The sequence below is a fragment of the Cyphomyrmex costatus genome, unplaced genomic scaffold (genome assembly GCF_001594065.2).
Source record: "Cyphomyrmex costatus isolate MS0001 unplaced genomic scaffold, Ccosl1.0 scaffold5, whole genome shotgun sequence".
In the NCBI taxonomy this organism is placed as follows: domain Eukaryota; kingdom Metazoa; phylum Arthropoda; class Insecta; order Hymenoptera; family Formicidae; genus Cyphomyrmex; species Cyphomyrmex costatus.
The window spans coordinates 4,660,451-4,680,126 of NW_017279267.1; the positions used below are offsets into that span (position 1 = coordinate 4,660,451).

At 33.7% G+C, this 19,676-nt stretch overlaps 5 protein-coding genes across 6 annotated transcripts; 3 read left to right on the forward strand and 2 right to left on the reverse strand.

Annotated features, from left to right (window-relative positions):
• Positions 1-1,991: 1,991 nt before the first annotated feature.
• Positions 1,992-3,538, forward strand: LOC108778427 (MICOS complex subunit Mic10). Its single transcript, XM_018545603.1, has 3 exons — positions 1,992-2,282; positions 2,360-2,407; positions 3,363-3,538. The coding sequence occupies exons 1-3, from the start codon at positions 2,204-2,206 to the stop codon at positions 3,491-3,493; spliced, it is 258 nt and encodes an 85-aa protein (XP_018401105.1). The 5' UTR covers positions 1,992-2,203; the 3' UTR covers positions 3,494-3,538.
• A 783-nt stretch (positions 3,539-4,321) lies between these two features.
• On the reverse strand, positions 4,322-6,556 carry Alg-2 (Apoptosis-linked gene-2). Of its 2 annotated transcripts, none has more exons than XM_018545562.1 (4): positions 6,260-6,556; positions 5,774-5,880; positions 4,839-5,137; positions 4,322-4,520 (listed from the first exon to the last, which is right to left on the reverse strand). In XM_018545562.1, exons 1-4 carry the CDS (start codon positions 6,313-6,315, stop codon positions 4,419-4,421), a joined length of 564 nt encoding a protein of 187 aa, XP_018401064.1. In that variant the 5' UTR covers positions 6,316-6,556; the 3' UTR covers positions 4,322-4,418. The 2 variants fall into 2 exon arrangements, with proteins under 2 accessions (XP_018401064.1, XP_018401065.1); XM_018545563.1 differs by having other exon boundaries at positions 4,839-5,107; positions 6,260-6,554.
• Positions 6,557-7,418: 862 nt separating this feature from the next.
• Positions 7,419-9,954, forward strand: LOC108778384 (TELO2-interacting protein 2). The gene is made up of 5 exons (XM_018545556.1): positions 7,419-8,222; positions 8,804-8,932; positions 9,021-9,182; positions 9,256-9,462; positions 9,550-9,954. Exons 1-5 carry the CDS (start codon positions 7,683-7,685, stop codon positions 9,820-9,822), a joined length of 1,311 nt encoding a protein of 436 aa, XP_018401058.1. The 5' UTR covers positions 7,419-7,682; the 3' UTR covers positions 9,823-9,954.
• Positions 9,955-12,345: 2,391 nt separating this feature from the next.
• On the forward strand, positions 12,346-16,207 carry Cyp304a1 (Probable cytochrome P450 304a1). Its single transcript, XM_018545518.1, has 6 exons — positions 12,346-12,622; positions 13,174-13,346; positions 13,414-13,683; positions 14,114-14,403; positions 15,636-15,892; positions 15,985-16,207. The coding sequence occupies exons 1-6, from the start codon at positions 12,346-12,348 to the stop codon at positions 16,161-16,163; spliced, it is 1,446 nt and encodes a 481-aa protein (XP_018401020.1). The 3' UTR covers positions 16,164-16,207.
• Positions 16,208-17,183: 976 nt separating this feature from the next.
• twr (signal peptidase complex catalytic subunit SEC11 homolog C twr) lies at positions 17,184-19,074 on the reverse strand. Its single transcript, XM_018545570.1, has 4 exons — positions 18,906-19,074; positions 18,168-18,277; positions 17,638-17,787; positions 17,184-17,560 (listed from the first exon to the last, which is right to left on the reverse strand). The coding sequence occupies exons 1-4, from the start codon at positions 18,951-18,953 to the stop codon at positions 17,326-17,328; spliced, it is 543 nt and encodes a 180-aa protein (XP_018401072.1). The 5' UTR covers positions 18,954-19,074; the 3' UTR covers positions 17,184-17,325.
• Between the last annotated feature and the right edge of the window lie 602 nt (positions 19,075-19,676).

A 19,676-nucleotide genomic window follows, 5' to 3' on the forward strand; every position in this document is an offset into this window, starting at 1 on the left:
GGGAGGGAGGGAGGGCTAGAGAGGGTGGCTGGCTGATTGTCAGAGTTCGACGGACGATGCCACCTCACGCGGGGGATCAATCCCCATGCCAGCCTAACCTCTCAGCGAGCGAGATCTTCTCGTTTAGGAAGGATCGACGATACGTAGTAGGACGCGGCGGTGGAAGGGCGCGGTGATGCGTCGCGGCGCGCCGAGGAAGCGTATCTGAGATGCAGTCGCTCCTCCTACTCGTCGTGCTCCTTGTCGGCGAACGTCACGGCAACGGGAGGAATCGTACGGTCGTTGCGGCGTCGTACGGCGTCGTCGTTCCGGACGATCCCATAGCAATTTCGACCCGTCTCTCACAGCCGGCGGCAGCCGCCGGGATGCCGGGTGGCGCCGGAACAGTCGACGACAGAAATCGCGCGGCTCACGCTCTGCCGACGCGACGCAGCACGGCATTACCGTGGCGGCGATGACGGTTGTGACGGTCGTTGTTGCGCACGGTTGTGCCGTTGCTGTCGCTGCTACTCCTGATGCTGTCGCTGCCGGTAGGGCTGCCGCTGGGACCGTTGCGTTTCACGATCGTCGGCTCCTCCATTACGCGCCGCGCGGAGCGCCGCGGGATTTACCTTCGCGAGCGAATCGCGTTCGAGACAGACTCTCCCTGTGCTCCGCGGAGTTTCACGGCTACTCCCGGTTTCTCGGCGGCAACTTCACTCGACTCCGCGCGCGACCCACACGACAGCTCCGCTCTGCTCCGCTCGTAGCGCGGTGGCAGGCTCTCTCCCCGTCCGCCGGACAGGCAACGGCGAGGCACCGAGATTCCCTAGGAGCCGCACACGCGCGGGTCCTCCCCCCCCCCCCCCCACTCTATACGTGAGGTCCCGAATTTCGCGCGCGCCGCGTGTTTCACGACGTGATGCACCCACGCACCGTGTCAACAGCACGCGCTCCCGCCTGCCGATCGGTTCTGACCAGTTCTGACGCCCGTCCGCGCACCCCCACACACTCTCTCTCTCTCTCTCTCTTTGTCACTGTCGCCACGACATCGGGAACTCGGGGCTATTCGAGCGGTCCGAATCCCTCTTTCTTCCCTCGATATCGCCCTGCTCCTCCGCACTGCTCCGCCGGATGTGCCGGATTGTCGCGGCGACGCGCGCACACGCTCGCGCGAGTCGCCCTCGCGTTTATTCTTTTGTCACGGAGCCGTCCGCGCCGCGTGATCTCGCATTACGCACGCACGAACGGTACCCTCGTCCCCTTACTCCCGATCAAACCTCTCGCCACCTCTCGCGAATAACAGGCCAGCGGCGCACCTGCCTCTCGCGCTCGAGACTTGAGTGAAATGAGTCGCTACGGACACCGGCAGGCCGGCCAACCGCTACTTTACACTGACTTGCTCAGATTCAGTGTTGATTCGCGTTGATTACACTTTTTGCATTCAGCATTTTCGCTCTTTCTCTTTTTCAACGTCCAAATATACCTTCATGGGAGAAGAAGATTTCCACCATGTATATATAAATCTCATTTTTTAAGTTCAAAAATTTTTAGGGATTTCAAGCAACGCGAACAGACTTTATGCAAATTCGAGCCTTTGTGGCTGCGTTCGCTTTGGTGCTTCAATCATCTTTATATTGCTTTTATCCCTGTTTAGCAAATATTAAACAAGGACAAAATGATGCTTGCCTACAAGGGCTATAGGAGCCAAATAAATGTAGTTTGTAAATAATAATTATGTATTCTCTTCCTCGAACTGTCTAAATCAACGTAATAGATAAAAAAAAAATCACAAAAAAATATGGAAACGAAAAAAGACGGAGTTTCCGGATAATACAAAAGACTTCTTTCTAGCGGAACTTCAACTTTTCTCTTCTTCTCTTCAACAACGTGGAGAGAAAAGGAAGCAAGCTGCTCCGTGCAAAAACAAAAGAACAGACCTGACGTTGAATATCAGTTTAGGTTGGCAGTGCGTGAGCGGCGCGACACACAGCGCGCGATATAAAAATTTCACTTATTATGAAAACATCGGCTGGAAAGAGTCCAGTTTTCGCTATTTCCGTCGCTGGCGGTTCATGATTCACGCGACTGCGCGTGCAAACGAAAGAAGTGTAAATCCGCCGGAGATCAATATGACCGATATCGTCAGACGCACGTGAACGTGCATGAACGTCGCGTCTGGTTTCGTGCGAATGACGTAACAGCAAGCGGCATTAACACAAAAATGGCCGGTGCCGTGTGGGCCGAGGACGAGATCGGGCGAAAGTGGGACCGCTGCTTCACAGACGCCATCCTCAAGTTCGGTAATTATCGTGATCGAGCCCATTCAAGGTGACGGACGTTACCTTTTGTGACGTTATTGACAGATTTATTTTCTCAGGTGGTGGCGTGATCCTCGGCGGAGTGTTTTCTCTATTTTTCTTCAAAAGTAAGATGCATCACTCCTGTGACATAACTATATTTAATGTAATTGTAGAGTCAATGGCAAGATACATCCAGGGACTCAGATACACTTAGATTTAATTCTGTTAACATTAATATTGCATGCGTTTTAAGTCCTAGTCTATAATGTGCTTCTCTTGTTTCTTGCTTTTTATCTTATTATTTCTTCGTTTTCTGTCATTTAAGAGAAAAGTTGACCAACTTCTTTAAGACAAAAAACATTATTGTTAATAAAATGGTTACGAGGAGAGAAAAAGGCTAGAGGTAAAAAGTAAGAAACAGGATACAGTATGCTGTAGATTAGCCTTTAATCACATGTGTGTTTCATTGTAGAAACATTAATCATGTGTGACATCATTTAACTTGGAAGTTACATAGTCGTATATCTATATTTAAGTTTCAAGAATTAATCAATGTTCACCATTTCTGTATTCTTTTCTTCGTAAGCACAGAGTATTAGGTTAAAGAGTTGATTAATCTCTCTGATTTTAAATGAAAGTATATAGTAAGAAAGTATATTTCTTTCACTTGTATTGTTTATGGCTTTTATAGAATATTTTCATTTTTTATCAAGAGAATAACTTTATAAATGGGATTAATACTACTTTAATATACTGTTAATCGTAATGAGTGATAAATAATAGTGATGTACTTGAGCATAAGTTAATAGCTGTGCGTTCAGTAAAACAAAAATAACTTTGCATCTCTGTTATAAAACTTTTTAATATAATTAGATTTGCCCTTAATTCTTCATTGGATCTAAATATATAACCAATTATATTTAAGTATCTTACAATGTTTCAAGTTATTTTTTCTTCTGAATGCAGTCAACATTTATATTTAAAAACAGTTTATAAAAGAAATTATATACTGCCTGCTATCTAATTTCTTTTTTAATTGTTTTATAAAACGTGTATATGGATACTGAATTCTCTTCATAGGAAGAAAGTGGCCCATTATAACCGGAGGTAGCTTTGGATTAGGTATGGCATATTCCAATTGTGAGGAAGACATCAATGCATCAATACGTCAACAGAAATCCAGAATTTGTAAATCTGAAGAAAAGAAATAATTAGAACAAATTGTAAAAACAAAATTAAAGTTATTACTAAGATAAGAAATATAATAAACTAAATAACTGCAATGATCTATTGTTTTTGTATATTTGATCTGTACCTTCTAATCTTAGAAAAGTAATACACAATAAATCGCTTTGTAAAAGAAATATATTTCTTGACTGTTTATTAACATTATAGTAATATAATAATTATAGAAAAATACAAGTATGAAGTATCAACAAATATTAATATACGTAAATATGTAATAGCATATTAAGAAATGTAAAACATTTTTAGCTTTTTTTCTCATCATTACTTATAATTATTTAAACGCATATTTATACTCATAAATTCTTTTCATTGTATAATAGTCATATATATATATACAATAGTAATGCTGGAAATCATATATTCAAAAGTGATGTACAAACTAGAATGATCAGTGAAATGTTCCGTAATATAGATAGAATCTATTATAATTGACTTGAATTAAGATTCTGTTGTCATTTCTTAAATGTAATACAATAGTACATGTATCTCCATTGTTACAGATTATCTGTTTAATTAATACTTATCATACTTCAGAATTTCCAAAATTTGACAAAAATTTCGAGTTTAAAATTATATTTTATATAAAATTAAAAAATTTAAGAATAATAATCAACTACTTCATGTGACAAGATATTCAAATAAACAAATATGTATTTTAATTTACAATTATATTTTTTAATAAACTCTGCTAATTTGATTACACTAAATATTGCAAAGAGAACGTAAAATTAAACATCAATTTTGGAGATTCTGAGTTTTTTTTAATGTATAGTACACATAAACATTCTCTGTCTTTATTTGGCATCTTATTATTAGTGCATATACTCAATATTAAATATACCGTGGGCAAAAAAGAAAAAAAATATTTGCAGAGCGGCATTATATAATTTATATCTTGAGATTAAACACCATGCCCAAAAATTGTTCGTAGTGAATTGTTATAACACCATCCAGATCCGTATCCAATCGTCTAAAAGCGCTGGTAAGAGTCTGAAAACATAATTATTACATTTTTTTTTATCACAGAGTTTGAGTATTCACAATTATCAAACAAATCGTTTTAAATAAAATAAATAATTACAATTAAATTTGTAGAGACTCAAAAATATTATCTTAATATTATTTAATTTTTTAATTAATTAATTTTTTAATAAGAATAATTCATTTAAATATAATTTAATAATTAATGAATATAACCAGTTGAGTTTAAATTAAAGTTTCTACGCATAAAAGTCAACAGGTATTTTTAAACAAGGTCACGAGCCACACCTAATGAAATTATTTAGATTGCTTTACAACTATACTTACATATAGAACAATACAGCACTGTATAAAATCATCAAAGTATATTGTACCATTTCCCGCTCGATCGTACTTTCGTATCAGCATGTCAATTATTTGATCGCTTAGTCGGTATCCAAAGTTTGTAAGAGCTGTCTTCAATTCATTGCGATCAATGTTACCACTATTGTCTCGATCAAACGATCGGAAACAATTCTCCCAATCAGTCACGTACTTCCACAGTGCTCCGAATTCTTCAAAACTTACAGTACCTGTCTGCTTTTTATCAAACATACCTGTAGCAGGATCGGATTTATCAAACATACCTGTGTCAACAAAAGCAAGAAACAAAATAATAATAACATCAAAAGACCATGCAAATCAATATCGTGCATACATAATTTTATAATAATCATACATTAGAAGAACTAAAAGAGTATATGCTATGATTTAAAAAAAATTAATAGCATAATATTCACATAAAGAAAGATTTTGCTCAAGTATTTAAAAATTTAGCTAAGTGTAGATACAAGCACCTGAAAATAATTTTGCTAAATTATGAAAAATATTATGTAGGAATCTCAAGCATGTGATGAGTAAAATACTATAAAGTTTTAACATTCTAGCAATTAGTTTGAGCACTCTATATAATTACTTTGATGATCTAGCAAAATTATTTTTGGTATATCTATTTTTGCTATATTTAGCTAAACTATATAGGTTAACTAAACTTTAGCTACTTTTTCAATACTTCAGCAAAATCGTTTTTTCTATGAATTAGATTAGTTCTTTTCTAGCATCAAGCGATAGATATTCAGCCTTTTCCATTTAAAGTATCTACAGAAAAGATAAGAAAAATTTAAATATAGAAGAAATTATAGATACAATATATATATATATATATATATATATATATTATAAATTCACATGGTCATTTTGAGAATAATATAAACATATCATACCAATCATTAGACGTACAGTTTCGGGGTTGAACGGCGTCCATGTGCCGTTTGACAAAGCTTGTTGTAACTCGTCTGCACTGATTGCACCAGATCTGTCCTTATCCACCCTAATAAAGTCAAAATCTTTAATTATGTAGTAAATATTACCAATAACATTACCAAATTTATTCTCTTCAATCTTAAATTTTGTTAATGCATGATTATACCCAGAAATTGAAAACAGAATTTTTTTTGTGGATGGAAAATGTGTCTATTATAAATAAACAAAACAAATGTAAATTTTTACAGATAAAACTAATACTTTAACTACTTATATACTTAAATTACTACTTCACTTTAATTAACTTGAGACGATTCTTGTTAGGCGAGATAGAGAGCGCCTAAGAGTATTTTTCGAAATAAAAGGTTGTATCTATTATTTGATAATTACAAAATTATATATAGGACGTAGCAAAGAAACATTGTAGAACCGAATAACGTATTTACCTCTGAAATACATTCCAAAGAAATTGCTGACTTGGCATTGGCGATATAAAAGACATTTTCGTAAATAATTGACAATGTCACGACGAAATAAGACAGTGGTACAATAACTTGCACGATATTGCGTTTGTTAATAACGCAGATAAACCTGATAAACACACCGACAACTCGAGGAAAACGTGATGTTCGCGACACGTCACTTTCTGCGTCACTTTATATACGGCTGGACTTAGGAACTGGACTAACCGATGTGGACCAATCAACCAATGTCGGTCTGGACTTTATATAGGTACAATACATTGCACTTTTTACACTTTAGGCTGCGTTCAAAATGTCGATGGTTCAAAATCATCATCTGAGTACACCACAGACTTCTATATATATATATAGAAGTCTGTGGAGTGCACCCAGGTGTCGTGTTATCCTTGTTTATCATTCATGAACAACAAGGATAAAACGATATCTGGGTGCAGCCGGACGACGATTCTGAACGCAATGAAATGGACGAGCCGCGGGTGAACAATGGCTGCGTTCAGCGAAGAAAGCAGCTTTGCAAGAGCTGTTGTAAGAGCCTGAAACTACACAACACAACATCCCTTCTAATTAGCAAATAGGTTATGCAGCACTGTGCAGCACAACACGTTGCGCTTACTAAGCGTACTTTCAGTCCGCTGGAAAAAATGGCAACCGCTTAGTTAACATGTTGGAAAAGCGCAAATCGCTAAGTGGCGGTCAGCAGAAAATCTTACAACAGTTGCAAAGCTGCTTTCTTCGCTGAACGCAGCCATGATTCGAAAATCAACCGAAAGTTAGTTGTCCCCCCCCACCCCACCGCTCCTCGTGCAGTCAAAATGTCTCATAACAGTTGAATGGTTTAAGTATCATACCAGTCAGGATTTGGAAGTTTTTAAAATAATTTTATTTAAAACATGTATTTCAAATATATATATGGAGGGGCGAGTGGAGGAGGTCCGGTGGGTCGAAGATGGTAAAGTAGTGAGTGGAAGGTGAGAGAGGATGTCAAAAAGTTGTAATAACGAAAAAAGTGAAAATACGGCGAAAGAGAGGAGCGGCGGGGGTGGGTGGTGGTGTCAACGGATACGCAGAAGCGACTCACGTCTCGAGATCGACGTGATTTCCTCGGTCAACGGATTGTTCTCGCGGAAATCCGATCGTTATGAGATTTGTTAAAATGGTCCACCTACGATTGTTCGCAGGTCAACCAACTTGGCCATTAACAGCAGCCCGAGAATTTTAAGTCCTACTCGGCAGAATGCTCTCCAAGACAGTAAATTGTTCTCATAAAAATGTGACTCACAATATCGCATTGTAATATTCAATTAAAACACTCGTAGAAAGACTGACTTATTACGGAAGCAGATTACAAAAGGACGTATCATTCGATTGATATTGATATACAATTAAAATGGACAACCTGCTGAAAGAGCTAGAGGCTCTAAAAATTAGGGGTGATTTCTTCGAGGATAATTCCTCGTGGACACCATGCGTGGATTTGATTCAGAGGAGTTTTGTACCGCAAAGAACAATCGGGACAGAGCGTCCATGTGAGGAGAAAGACTTCAGAGAGTATAGGCTTGTTGTAGAAAGAAACTTGCGTAATGTCAGGTCTATGCTGCAACATATTTCTAGCAGTTCCAGGGAGAAGCACTTCCAGCTGAGCAATGCCACTGGGATAGTTAGAGCATTTGGTATGAATCTACTGTTGCTCATTGGAGAACATAACAAAAAGAATATTTGGAACACAGTCGAGTGTGTTTCTATTTCCAAAGAATTACTCACTACTTTCTGTGACCTGTACGCCTGCCAAAGCATCTCACAATTTTTGTCAGAGAATGAGAATTTGCGCAACTTGTTGCTAATGTTAAGACCTAAATTATTAAAAGATACCTGGAAGACTTACCCATCAGCTGTAGCATGTTACAGATGGTTTTTACAAGAGCCAGAAGTAAGTTTGATTTTATTTAAGTCTTGTACAGTACAGTTTATTACCTGAACAAATTCTAGAATTTTGAGATCTCTTGAAAATCTATCTAGATATGGGAAAATTTTTGAAATTGTACTTTTCAATTTAAATTTTAATCGTGTCGTTTTTTGAAAATATTGTTTCTTTAATTGGTTCTTCTTGATGCAAAAAAATGCAAAATATTGACAGTCAGTTAATAATACATCAAGTTGATGACATACATCAAGTTTTATGAAAAAATAACAATAAAAAATAAAATGTGGAATAGTATAGAAATAACTCTATACTGTGATGTTTTTTTTCTTATTTTATTGTAGAAAATGTTACAGTCTCATAGAATTCCTGCTTTTTACGAATATTCAATATATAGTTTATTTTGGATTAGTAATAGTAAGTCTAATTTATTTCAAAGTAGCATTAAAAAGTTTTCTAATCTTATTTGGAATTTTGAACAAACATATCTTGAACAGAGGAAATTCTTAGGAAATTTTATTGCATGTTTTAACACTAAGTACTTTATTATACATATATATATATTTTGACTATATATTTTTTTTCTTCAGAAACCAATTTTATTTAATTATATCGGAGATGTCTTGCCTACTGCATTAATTATTCTTGATGACTATTTTCCTGATAATGTATTAATAGGCCTGGAATGTATTTATCAGATTATTCAGCATTCTTATATGGTATATATGTGTATACATTATTATATAGAATTTATTCTCACACACATATAGTATATCTTATTATGTATTCACTTGACAAATATTTTAGAAAAAAGGACTAATAGATTCTGGTTATGCTAAATTGATTTATCATGCTTTGCAACTTTTAACTCATCAAAAGGAAGCAAGATACATTATTCCTTTGTATTCCTGCATGGCCAGTCTTTTAGCTACCATGGAACATTGGGATAATACCATAAATCTATTTGAGGTATGCTCACAAGATTATCACAGCAATCACAAGATGATCCAGTGCCTTGAAATTATAATTTTCACTTTTGCAGTGGACAACACGTGATGAAGTTCTCTCAACTTTGATAGAGAACATGGAATTTGAGCAGAACATTGAATTGCGGCATGTATATATGTTGAGTTTACCTCAACTCATTACTCATATAGGCTGTGCCAAATGGTGCGGAGCGCTCGTTCGCATACTTACTGAGTACTGTGAACATCACACAGATTTACGGACGTTAAAGGCAACATTAGAGGTATAATTTTTAAGTATAATACGCCGTACACCGTATAAAATAAAACAGATATTAATCTCGGTTTGTGTATTTTCTTTGATGACTTAGATGGCAAAGACATTTCTCTTAATGTTTCGTCTACGAGTAGCTGCACATTGCGCCCCACTTTATACTGTATTCTTGAAGTTGCATTTCGATCTGACGGAGACACCGGTGTTCGATCGAGCGATCATGCAGAATTTGGAAGATTGCATTTGCATGTTGTATCAGCTATCATCTAATGTAGGCTATACAGTAATTAATGACGATCGAATGCGTTCGGTGCTCAACAGTAGTTTACCGGTCGTATGCCAGGGTGGTGATATTAAATATTTCGAATAATTTACGAAATACCTGCGACAGTAATTGTATATATAATATATTCTATATAATGTGTGTGAAAAAATGCGCTCATCAAAATATTATATTCTCGTGTAAACTTCTGTAGTGCAGAGATAAAAGTGAACCGTGTTAGGTACTTAGATATTTTATTTGTGATTTAAAAACACATTAATATACAATCATTTGTAAAGCAAACATTTTTTGTTAGAATACATTTATTTTAATTATTCATTCTTTAAGATATATATAATATATACGATTCCAAAAAAATCATATCTACGATATTATTATGCAAGCAACTTTTTGATTGATGGATTGATTATATAATTTGTGATTAATAATAAACTAAGTTGTTGAATAATAGCTGTGAATGTGTCTAAAGAAATTATATGTAGAATTGCAATGTTTATATAATTTGGAAAACTCGATAGATTTTCTTTTAAGTTTAAAGAATTGAAAACAAAAGGTTCATCTATTTTGCAAATTTGCCCAATTGACCCGCGATTGTGAATATGATCGACAAAATAATATTTAAAAAATGTACGTGAGAAGTAATTTTGAAGAACAGAAAAACTAGATTTTTCTTCTGTTTCTGTGAAATGTTACTTTTTTATTATTACAATATATATAATATTTATCTGGATCTATTATTTTATGTGTCTATATTCTATAATTTCATCCTATATGGTTTTAGATAAATCAAATGTGTGTTTTTCAAAAGCTAATTATATATTTTAGATTAATCAAACTTATTTTTCAGAATGGTTATAAATATCTATTATACTAACCATGTTAGATCTATTTTTAGTCGTAGTTGTGTACTATGTATGTCTCCATTAATTACATTTGTTGTTTTTAAACATTCAATCATTTCTGTTTTTTTAGCATAAACAAGATTTGCCCAAGAAATATATCTTCTTGACTTTGCGTTATCTGACTTGTTGGGATTATTGTGACAGATCTGTAAATTCGCTTATTTATAATGTAACTATTATCATATCGCTTCTGTTATTTTTTACTTATATATAGACTCTACTTATTTTATTGACAAGAATACCATATTTTATACAATCTGACATTCGAATTTTCATCTTATTGACTCAAAGTATGAAAAACACGAACGATACACTGGTAAATTTTGTAGGAAAACGAATTTTGTATTAATAATATATTTGTTTTAAATTGTAACTTTTTAATTGTAACATTGAGAATGAGAGACCCGATCGGAGTCGAAACGTTTGTTGAATTATCACTACTTTTTTTTAATATTCAATTTTTCAATCTCAATCATCAATGTATATTCTGATTCCGACCTTAGCCAAAGTTCTAATATTTGTTTGCAATAGTAATTTGTAATTGTAGTTTTATTTTGATTGTAATATCGAGAATATTAGGAATTTGATTTATTATTTTTGAACGATTGATCTTAAATTGCATAATATTTGGTATTGAGGAGAAAATATTATATTAAATTGTGTTAGATCAAATCATATCTTTACCTCTCTTTATAACAATTCATATCTTTGTTTTCAAGTTGTTATTAGGAGATTACGTAAACCGACGAGATTTATAAATTTCCGTTCACTTCATAAAGCGTTCATTTAGTATCTACTGTTTGATCTGTTCAAATCATGTCGCCATTCTTAATCGTAATACTTACGCTTCTTGTGGCATATAAACTATATAAATTTGCTTATGATAAACCACCTAATACACCTCCAGGTAAAATAAAATTAAAATAAAAAATAGTATAAAAAATTAGTATCAAATATAAACTGTTTTCTTTAATTTTTGCTTCTTTTAATCTTTGTTATGGAATATCAAATTATATTACAGTTTTATTATTAGTTATTAAATATTTTCTCTAACTTTTCGTTTTTTCTTTTTTTTTTTTACAAAGAAACATAGGAAAGTGGTCCCCTCCGATTTTAATGAGTTTTTAATAATAAATATGTATTTTTGTTGTACATACCCATAACACTTTTATTAAGTGAAATATCCATAATCAGTTAGTTTTTTTTTTTTAAGTGAACATTGTCGAAACTGTAAGATAAAAACTTTTTTTAAATAAAAGTAGAACAATTTTAACAATTTACCAGTTTTATAAAAATGATAAAAAAATTGTGTTATAAAATATTCTCAAAACCATTCGACTCTAAAAAATTTTTTTCGTCTCATAATTTTGACGATATTTGTTTAGAAAACAAGTAACTGATTTTCTTTAAAGAGATGTATTATTTTCTGAGTGTTTTTGCGTATGATATATATAAAAAAATATGTGTCCCTTTTATTTTATAACATTAAAAGCTCATACAAATCGGAAGGAAACATTTTCTTTTTGATTTCTTGTCAAAAGACACATGATGACCCTGCCTGCATATGTATATCCGCAAATACAATTGACTCATAGTCTCTAACTTAAAAAAGTTTTTATTATATTTCATATATTATATAATTATATTTTTTTTCTTAAATTTAACAAATATCTTTGTTACGTCTGTTCGTAAGTTGTTTCTAATCTTAATGTTTGAATTTGTATTTGAGATAGGCATTATCAGAATTCCAATAGGAGGATCTTACTGGATGTTGTTATGGGGAAACTACAAATTTCCGCACTTAACTGTCGATTATTATGTGAAAAAATTGAAGTCAAAGATTATCAGTTGTTATATGGGTGATAATTTTACAATAATAGTGAATGATTACAAAAGCATTAAAGAAGTACTCTCAAGAGATGAATTTGATGGCCGAGTTACGACTGCGCCGTTTATAAAGGATCGAGCTTTCGGAAAGGAATTAGGTAATAAAAATTATAATTATTCGTTCACTTTTCGATATATATACGTGCAGTATGTAATTCTTCTGTATCAAAAGCACCTGTCCGTTTCTTCAAGAATGGAAACAGTTACGCGATAACATCCCTAAGTGAAAAAAATCACATCACAAAAGTTACGAAATCATGTAATTAAAACAAGTAAATTACATAATGGATTATTCCAAATCATTACCTTATTTTTTAAAATCACGTAATTTGAAAAATCATAATATTAGAAATAATATCATCTGTTGTGTGATTTTATAGTTAGATAGAGTATTTATAGAATTTTAAAGAATCAAATAATAGGAATAAAAAGAAAAAACATATTATTGTGCGACTTTTCAAATTATACGTGATTAAAAAAAGAATCCCGTGCTGATTTTAAACAATCCGTTACGTAATTTCCCTGTTTTAATTACATGATTTCATTAAGTAATTTTGTGACGTGATTTTTTTCAGTAGGGATTAATTGAATTTCTTTTGTTATGGAATAATAAATAAGTTAGTAATTATATAAAATTGCACATACGCAGGTATATTTTTCATCGACGGAGTGAAATGGCAGGAACAGAGGAGATTCGCTCTTCGCTATATGCGCGACTTTGGATTCGGTCGACGCCAGGAGAAGCTCGAGAGCGAGATCATGGATGAAATGACTCTATTCCTGGACATTTTGAAGAACGGACCCGTTTACGATGGAGAGAAGGTACAATCGTTGTATGTGTAAAAATTTTTTAATAAAAAACTTAGAGAAAGATTTTATCTGTTATTAGGAAATACTAAAAGACAATTTGGTTCTCTTTCCTGACATTCTGTATGCGTCGTCGGGTAACAATATATGGAATATTATGTTCGGTCACAGATTTGATAGAAGAGAGCACGATATACTGCGACTCCTCTGTTATTCGGCTTATATGTTTGTAACAGCAAACGATACAACTGGTGGTGCTATTTTCCAGCGACCGATTTTGAGATACTTCGGTAACATGTTTGGTTACACAAATCATATGAAAGGAAGCACCACAGTATCAAATATAATCAAAGTATGTAAGCTATTTTTCAAACGATTATAATCGCAGGCTTGTTTAATTTGAATTAAAACACGGAGCTAAAATGCAAAACAATCGACGCAAATTAAAAATTAAAATAGATAAAATTTTAGGATGTCAAGTGTTGATAAGCATCTGAGTGATGTTTATCAACATTTTACAGCATGAAATCTTATTTATTTTTTTCAAAGTCAATGACTTTGTGTTTTAGCTCCGGAGCTCAAATTGGATAGGCCTGATAATCGAAATTCACGAATTTCAATTGACAAATGCGCATTTAAATTATTGTGAGTGATATCACTATGTGCTTAAATTATATCTATAAGTTCATAAAAATTTCAAGTTTAAACAATGTAGCGATTTATTTATTGGTCTGTTTGTTCGAAGTATCTCGGTTTAAAAAATACCATATTTCATTCTGTAGAAATATCTAGAGTATCAAAAAGTCACTATTAGTGAGAATGATGATCAAGGATTTGTCGATAAATATCTAAAGAAATTAAACAGAGACGATAAATCGAATAATTTCACAGAGGAACAATTAATCATTTTGTTAACTGATCTAATGATTCCCGCTTTTTCTGCAACACCATCCATGATTACTCATACTATTAAGTATATCATGCACCATCCTAGAGTTATGGAAAGAGTACAAAACGAAATAGATAATGTTGTTGGGACTGGAAGACTAGTCACATGGGAAGATAGAAAAAAGTAAGTTTTTTATTATTGTACACTTAAAAAAAAGAGCAATTTTTTTTCGATTTATTATTGAAATAATCAATAATTTATTGTACGTAGGTATATCGATAATAAGAACGTTAATATAAAATATTAGTGGATATACAAAGCCGCACAAATTAATGTTGTACAATTTATAAAATATGTTCATAAATTAATATAGTGTAGAAAAAGTAGTATAACTGCGCAAGAGATGATTTCTTGTGTAAAAATAAGTCGAAAATATTGAATAACATTTTTTTTTGTATCTATAAGTCACGATTTACTCATCTGACTACTTATCACTATTTCTATGTCAGTCTGAATTTTATACACTTCAAAATAATGCAATAACTTTTAATAGTGGATTAATTTTCTCAATTAAAGAGTTGGAAATATTATACACACATGTGTATCGCAGATAAATTCGTACTCGGCGAATGCAAAACGTAAACATAAACAGTAGTGAATATTTAGATTGGAAGAATCAAGATTTAATTAATATATTGTCTACTAAAATTAAAAATGAAGATAAAAGTTGATAAACATCATATTTCACGCATACTTCATATGACACTAAAAACCAGTTCAATGTATCTTATTTTATGATAACATGTTTTTTTACATTGGTTTAACAAATATTAGAATCTTTTTACGACCGTTCAATTGATAAACAATAACGAGAAGAAGGAAGTACGAAGCAAGCCAATAACGGTCAAAGCTGGATCACAATGCTTATTATAATTATGTGTAAATTTTATATCTGCGTATGTAGTCCCCCCATAAATCGCGACGCTATTTTTGCATTGACGCTTACATACTTACTACCGCAGTAATATTACGAATTTAATTTATTAACAATTATTAGATGCTCATAGCATCTTTTGGATCTTAATAGTGTTTTGAATGACATATTAAAATCTGAAGATGATAAATTAAAATTCCGTATTTAAAATTCTGTAATTTCTTATGTATTGCGAAGAATATTACATATAATTATTGACTTGCTTCGTGCTTCCTTCTTCTTGTTATTATTACATAAGTTTTTTTATGCAAAAAGTATTATCCTCAAATGTTAGCATGAATTCGAATTTACTTACATTGCGTTCAGCAATACAGAGATTCATACGTATATCTGTTTCACTTCAACTTATTGCACTGTGGCACAGTGCAGAGAAAAAGAACAGGCCTAGTGATTCGAGTAAAATATTTTTATTTTGTTTGAGTTTGCACTATTTAGAAGCGACAATACGAGAAACAATGAGAATCGAAACTCTCGCACCTCTCGGTATACCTCACAAGAGCGTGAAGAAAACTACGTTAGGAGACTACGAGATACCGGCGAACACAACGATTTTCACTAACTTTGCAGCGATGCATCATGATCCCGACTTGTGGGACGACCCTGAAATTTTCAGACCAGAAAGGTTTTTGAAAGAGGACGGGCAGTTAGTCAAAGATTTTACGCTCCCTTTTGGTTTTGGTAAGTCGATATACATATATATATACATGATTTCAATAAAGTTGAATAAATTCTGTTGAACTTTTTTACATAAAAAAAATTGTTTTTTGTAGGTCGTCGGTTATGCGCAGGAGAAACTTATGCCAGATACAACTTATTTGGGACATTGGCTCTTTTGCTACAGAACTTTAACTTGTTCTTTGTTGAGGGTGAGCCATCGAGTCTCGAGGACAAGTTGCCAGGTATACTCGTTTCTCCCAAAAAGCTGTGGATACGCTTGGAACCACGTTAAATATTATTTTCTTGATAATATATGATAAATATTTTCAAATAAATAGCAGAATGTCGATTAACAATTATTAATTATTATCAGTAGAGGCACAATTCACAATTTATCAAATATGTATAATGTGTGCTATGACTTGTTTTTAATTTGATAAAGGAATCCATTTTTTATCTAGTATAAAAACATACGTTCCATGACAAATGAGGTGTAATATACTTTAATTCAATTTTATCGTCTATTCTAACTACTGACAGAATAGAAGAAATAAAATTTGTAAAAGGTCGAAACGTACAATTTATAATAAATTAAATTAGCCATAAACTAAGAGAACACAATATTGTATATTGTACCCAAATGTTACAAGTTTATTTTATATCTGAAATAAAAATAATTACAACGTTTCACACTAAAAATTACAATGGAATTTCTTTCGTTTGAGTTTTACATACAATATCCTACCGCTCTTATCAAGTCAAAGCGGAGAAAAATAAACAACAGTTTATACAACATACATAAATGCTACATGTGTGCCATAAAGATTATTCTGTCACAAACAGTGACCGTAAGTGACATTACTTTTATAAATTATTACCTGAGAAGCAAAAATGAGAACGTTCCTTAAAAAAACGTCTAGTTCTTTTTAACTTTACTCGTGTCTTTTAGACACCGCAATACTTAAGGCCACTTGGACCAACTTTCGATTAACTTTATCATGGACAATTAGTTCATTAGAATTATGCGATTCATTAGAATGCGATTGGTCAATTCCAACAGAATAATCGTCGATTAAAATTAATCCAAGTGGTCCTTACAGCTGAACATAATGCCTTTCGTAATTGTCATTTTAATCAAGTATCTCAATATCGCATCTTGATGTAAAAATTAAGATAAGATATTCAATACAAATTTACACGCCACAATTCTAACAAAATATATAATTTCAGATTATCAATTCAAAATATGCGAATATATTTATTATTTATATACAAGGAAATGCACTTCGAACGTTTTCTTATTCTTTATCAACATAAATAGTACAAAATCAGCACCTGTATGCACTAAATTATTCTGTTGTGCATAGTTTGGTGTGTTATTTTTTGTAAATTGTGCATTCCCTCAGAAACGGTCAGATTATCGCAACATAATGTGTTAATCTTATCAAGCAGTTTTATTCTCTGTGTATTAAAACGTACAGTCCAAGACACAATAATATTCCATACTTAAATTTAGGATATTCATTCATGTATATAGTGACCATGCCGACATATGGTAGGAAGCCTCTTGCTCGACCAACCACATCCTCGTGTGTCAACCAGAGTTGACCAGGTGCATACAGGCCTCGATCATCGACAGAATTGTTGTCACCTTTTGTGAGAAACTTGACCGTATTATTTCGGCCACCCCTAGAATTGTTATGCATACATTTTAAATTGATTCTTTGTCAAGTTTTATGTTTTGTTTGTTTTATAAGAATTCTTACTTCTCATGAAGTTTAAGTACTCTGTGTACAATAGGTATCTCTCTGCCTTCGATTTTGAAAACAACAATCTCTCCTACTCTCACTGGCTCGTCTCGATAATTGGTAAGGAAGAGCAAATCACCTCTATGAAACGCAGGCTCCATACTACCACTGTAAAAGAAATATATTGAATAATTCAGTAAACTGAAACCAATGTTATACATCATTACCAGTCTGTTAGTAAATATTGATCAATATTTTCCTTGTTATATGCTAACTGAATTACCAATAGCATATGTATAATATTGCAATGCAAACCACTACAATTGAGTCTCTAATATCTTACTACAATTAAATATACTTTGTACATACATATAATATGTATATAGTATGCAAATAACAAGAAATATTTTTTTTACAGCAACAAAATTTAGTATATATCGTCATCCATGAAAACATTTGGTCAATTTCAACTTGACAATTTAGTAATAACAGACAATTAAATTCATCAAAAACGCAATATAGGTATATAAGTTAGGTGTACTTTATACCTCAAGACAACTACAATAGGACTTTCGCTGCCAGTAATGACCATCATGCCCTTCCATATCATCAGCGCTGACGTGACTATCATGCCAAAGCTCAGCGTTTGATACACGATCTGAAAATCAAAGAATACATTTACATAGCCACCATATACGACCACCATACCATAATTGATGGTAACGACGGTACCATCGCGTCGTCATAAATAGAGTATATATAGGCTACGTTTCACTCAACGCTCGCAACGCTCACGAGCATCGTTTTCTTCTTATTTGACATTTGATAAATAACAAGGATAAAATAATTTCACGATTTTCACGAGCATTGTGGGCATTAAGTGGAACGCATCCATAGCTAAATTAATGTTGGAAGTTCTTCTTTTCAAGAGAATGGCCTCAACTCCTGTAACAAAGTTGATTCGGCTAGTATCGAGATAGCCGCACTTGGCAGCAAGTAACGAAAGTCTTAAGACAGTCTACATAAGTCGAAATATGATCAATGTTGAAAGTTCTTTTTCTTCCAAGTGGTCCTCCGCAAAAATGTTGAGAGTTGGCTACTATTAACACATATGACACACGATTGTCATCTATACCTAATTAACAGTATTCATACAACAATATGTTTGAATATTGCATTTGTTTTGGTTATTGCATATGGCGGATTACGGCAATCAATTAAAAATCATTACCTCGGTGGTGTAACTCTTATTGTTATAGTAACTCTAGTCGTGAAGGATGATTTACCTGACGCGCGTTCATACGCCGCACATCGTCGAATAAGTCGTACAACATGATGAAAGTTGAACGTGCGGTATAGCCTACAGTAATCAGAACGCAGAACCGGCGCTACTCCAGACTATTCATATATCCACTGCCACCACGAGGCCACCACCACGACACTATTGTGAACGTATACAAGGTATGGTATACGCCATACGGTATACGTCGTAATGTCGGATGTTACACTCGCACCGCTTGACGCTCGCACGATTCAGCTGGAGTGCTGCACGGTCTGCACGCCGGCGTGCACCACGTCACATCACGTAAACAGAGAAACAGGGAAATTGGAGAGGAACGAGAGGAACGATGAATCGATAGTTAGTTGCTGTTATTTAGGTCTGTTCTTTTAATTTTTCAACTAAACTTTTTTCACAATTTATTTTTTCTTCCTTTCTCTTCAACGTGAAGGAGAAAAGAGATAAGATGGACGATACCAAGAAATTGAGCTAAAAAGCACATCATTTGGCATCTTCTACTTTTAATGTTAATTAGACAGAAATTAAAACAAAAGACGGAACAACACTGTAATAGGAGATAGTTAACTTTAAATATCGCATTCAATTTACATATATTCAGCTCATCTATAGCAAGATACCACTGCAATGATAATAACAGTAATTATAATAAACAGTGATAACGTGCTTCCTAAAAATGCACATACATAGCGATATAATAAGCTAGGTCAGTTATTTTTTGTAATTCATCAATCGTACTATGCACCAAATACAGCTTCTA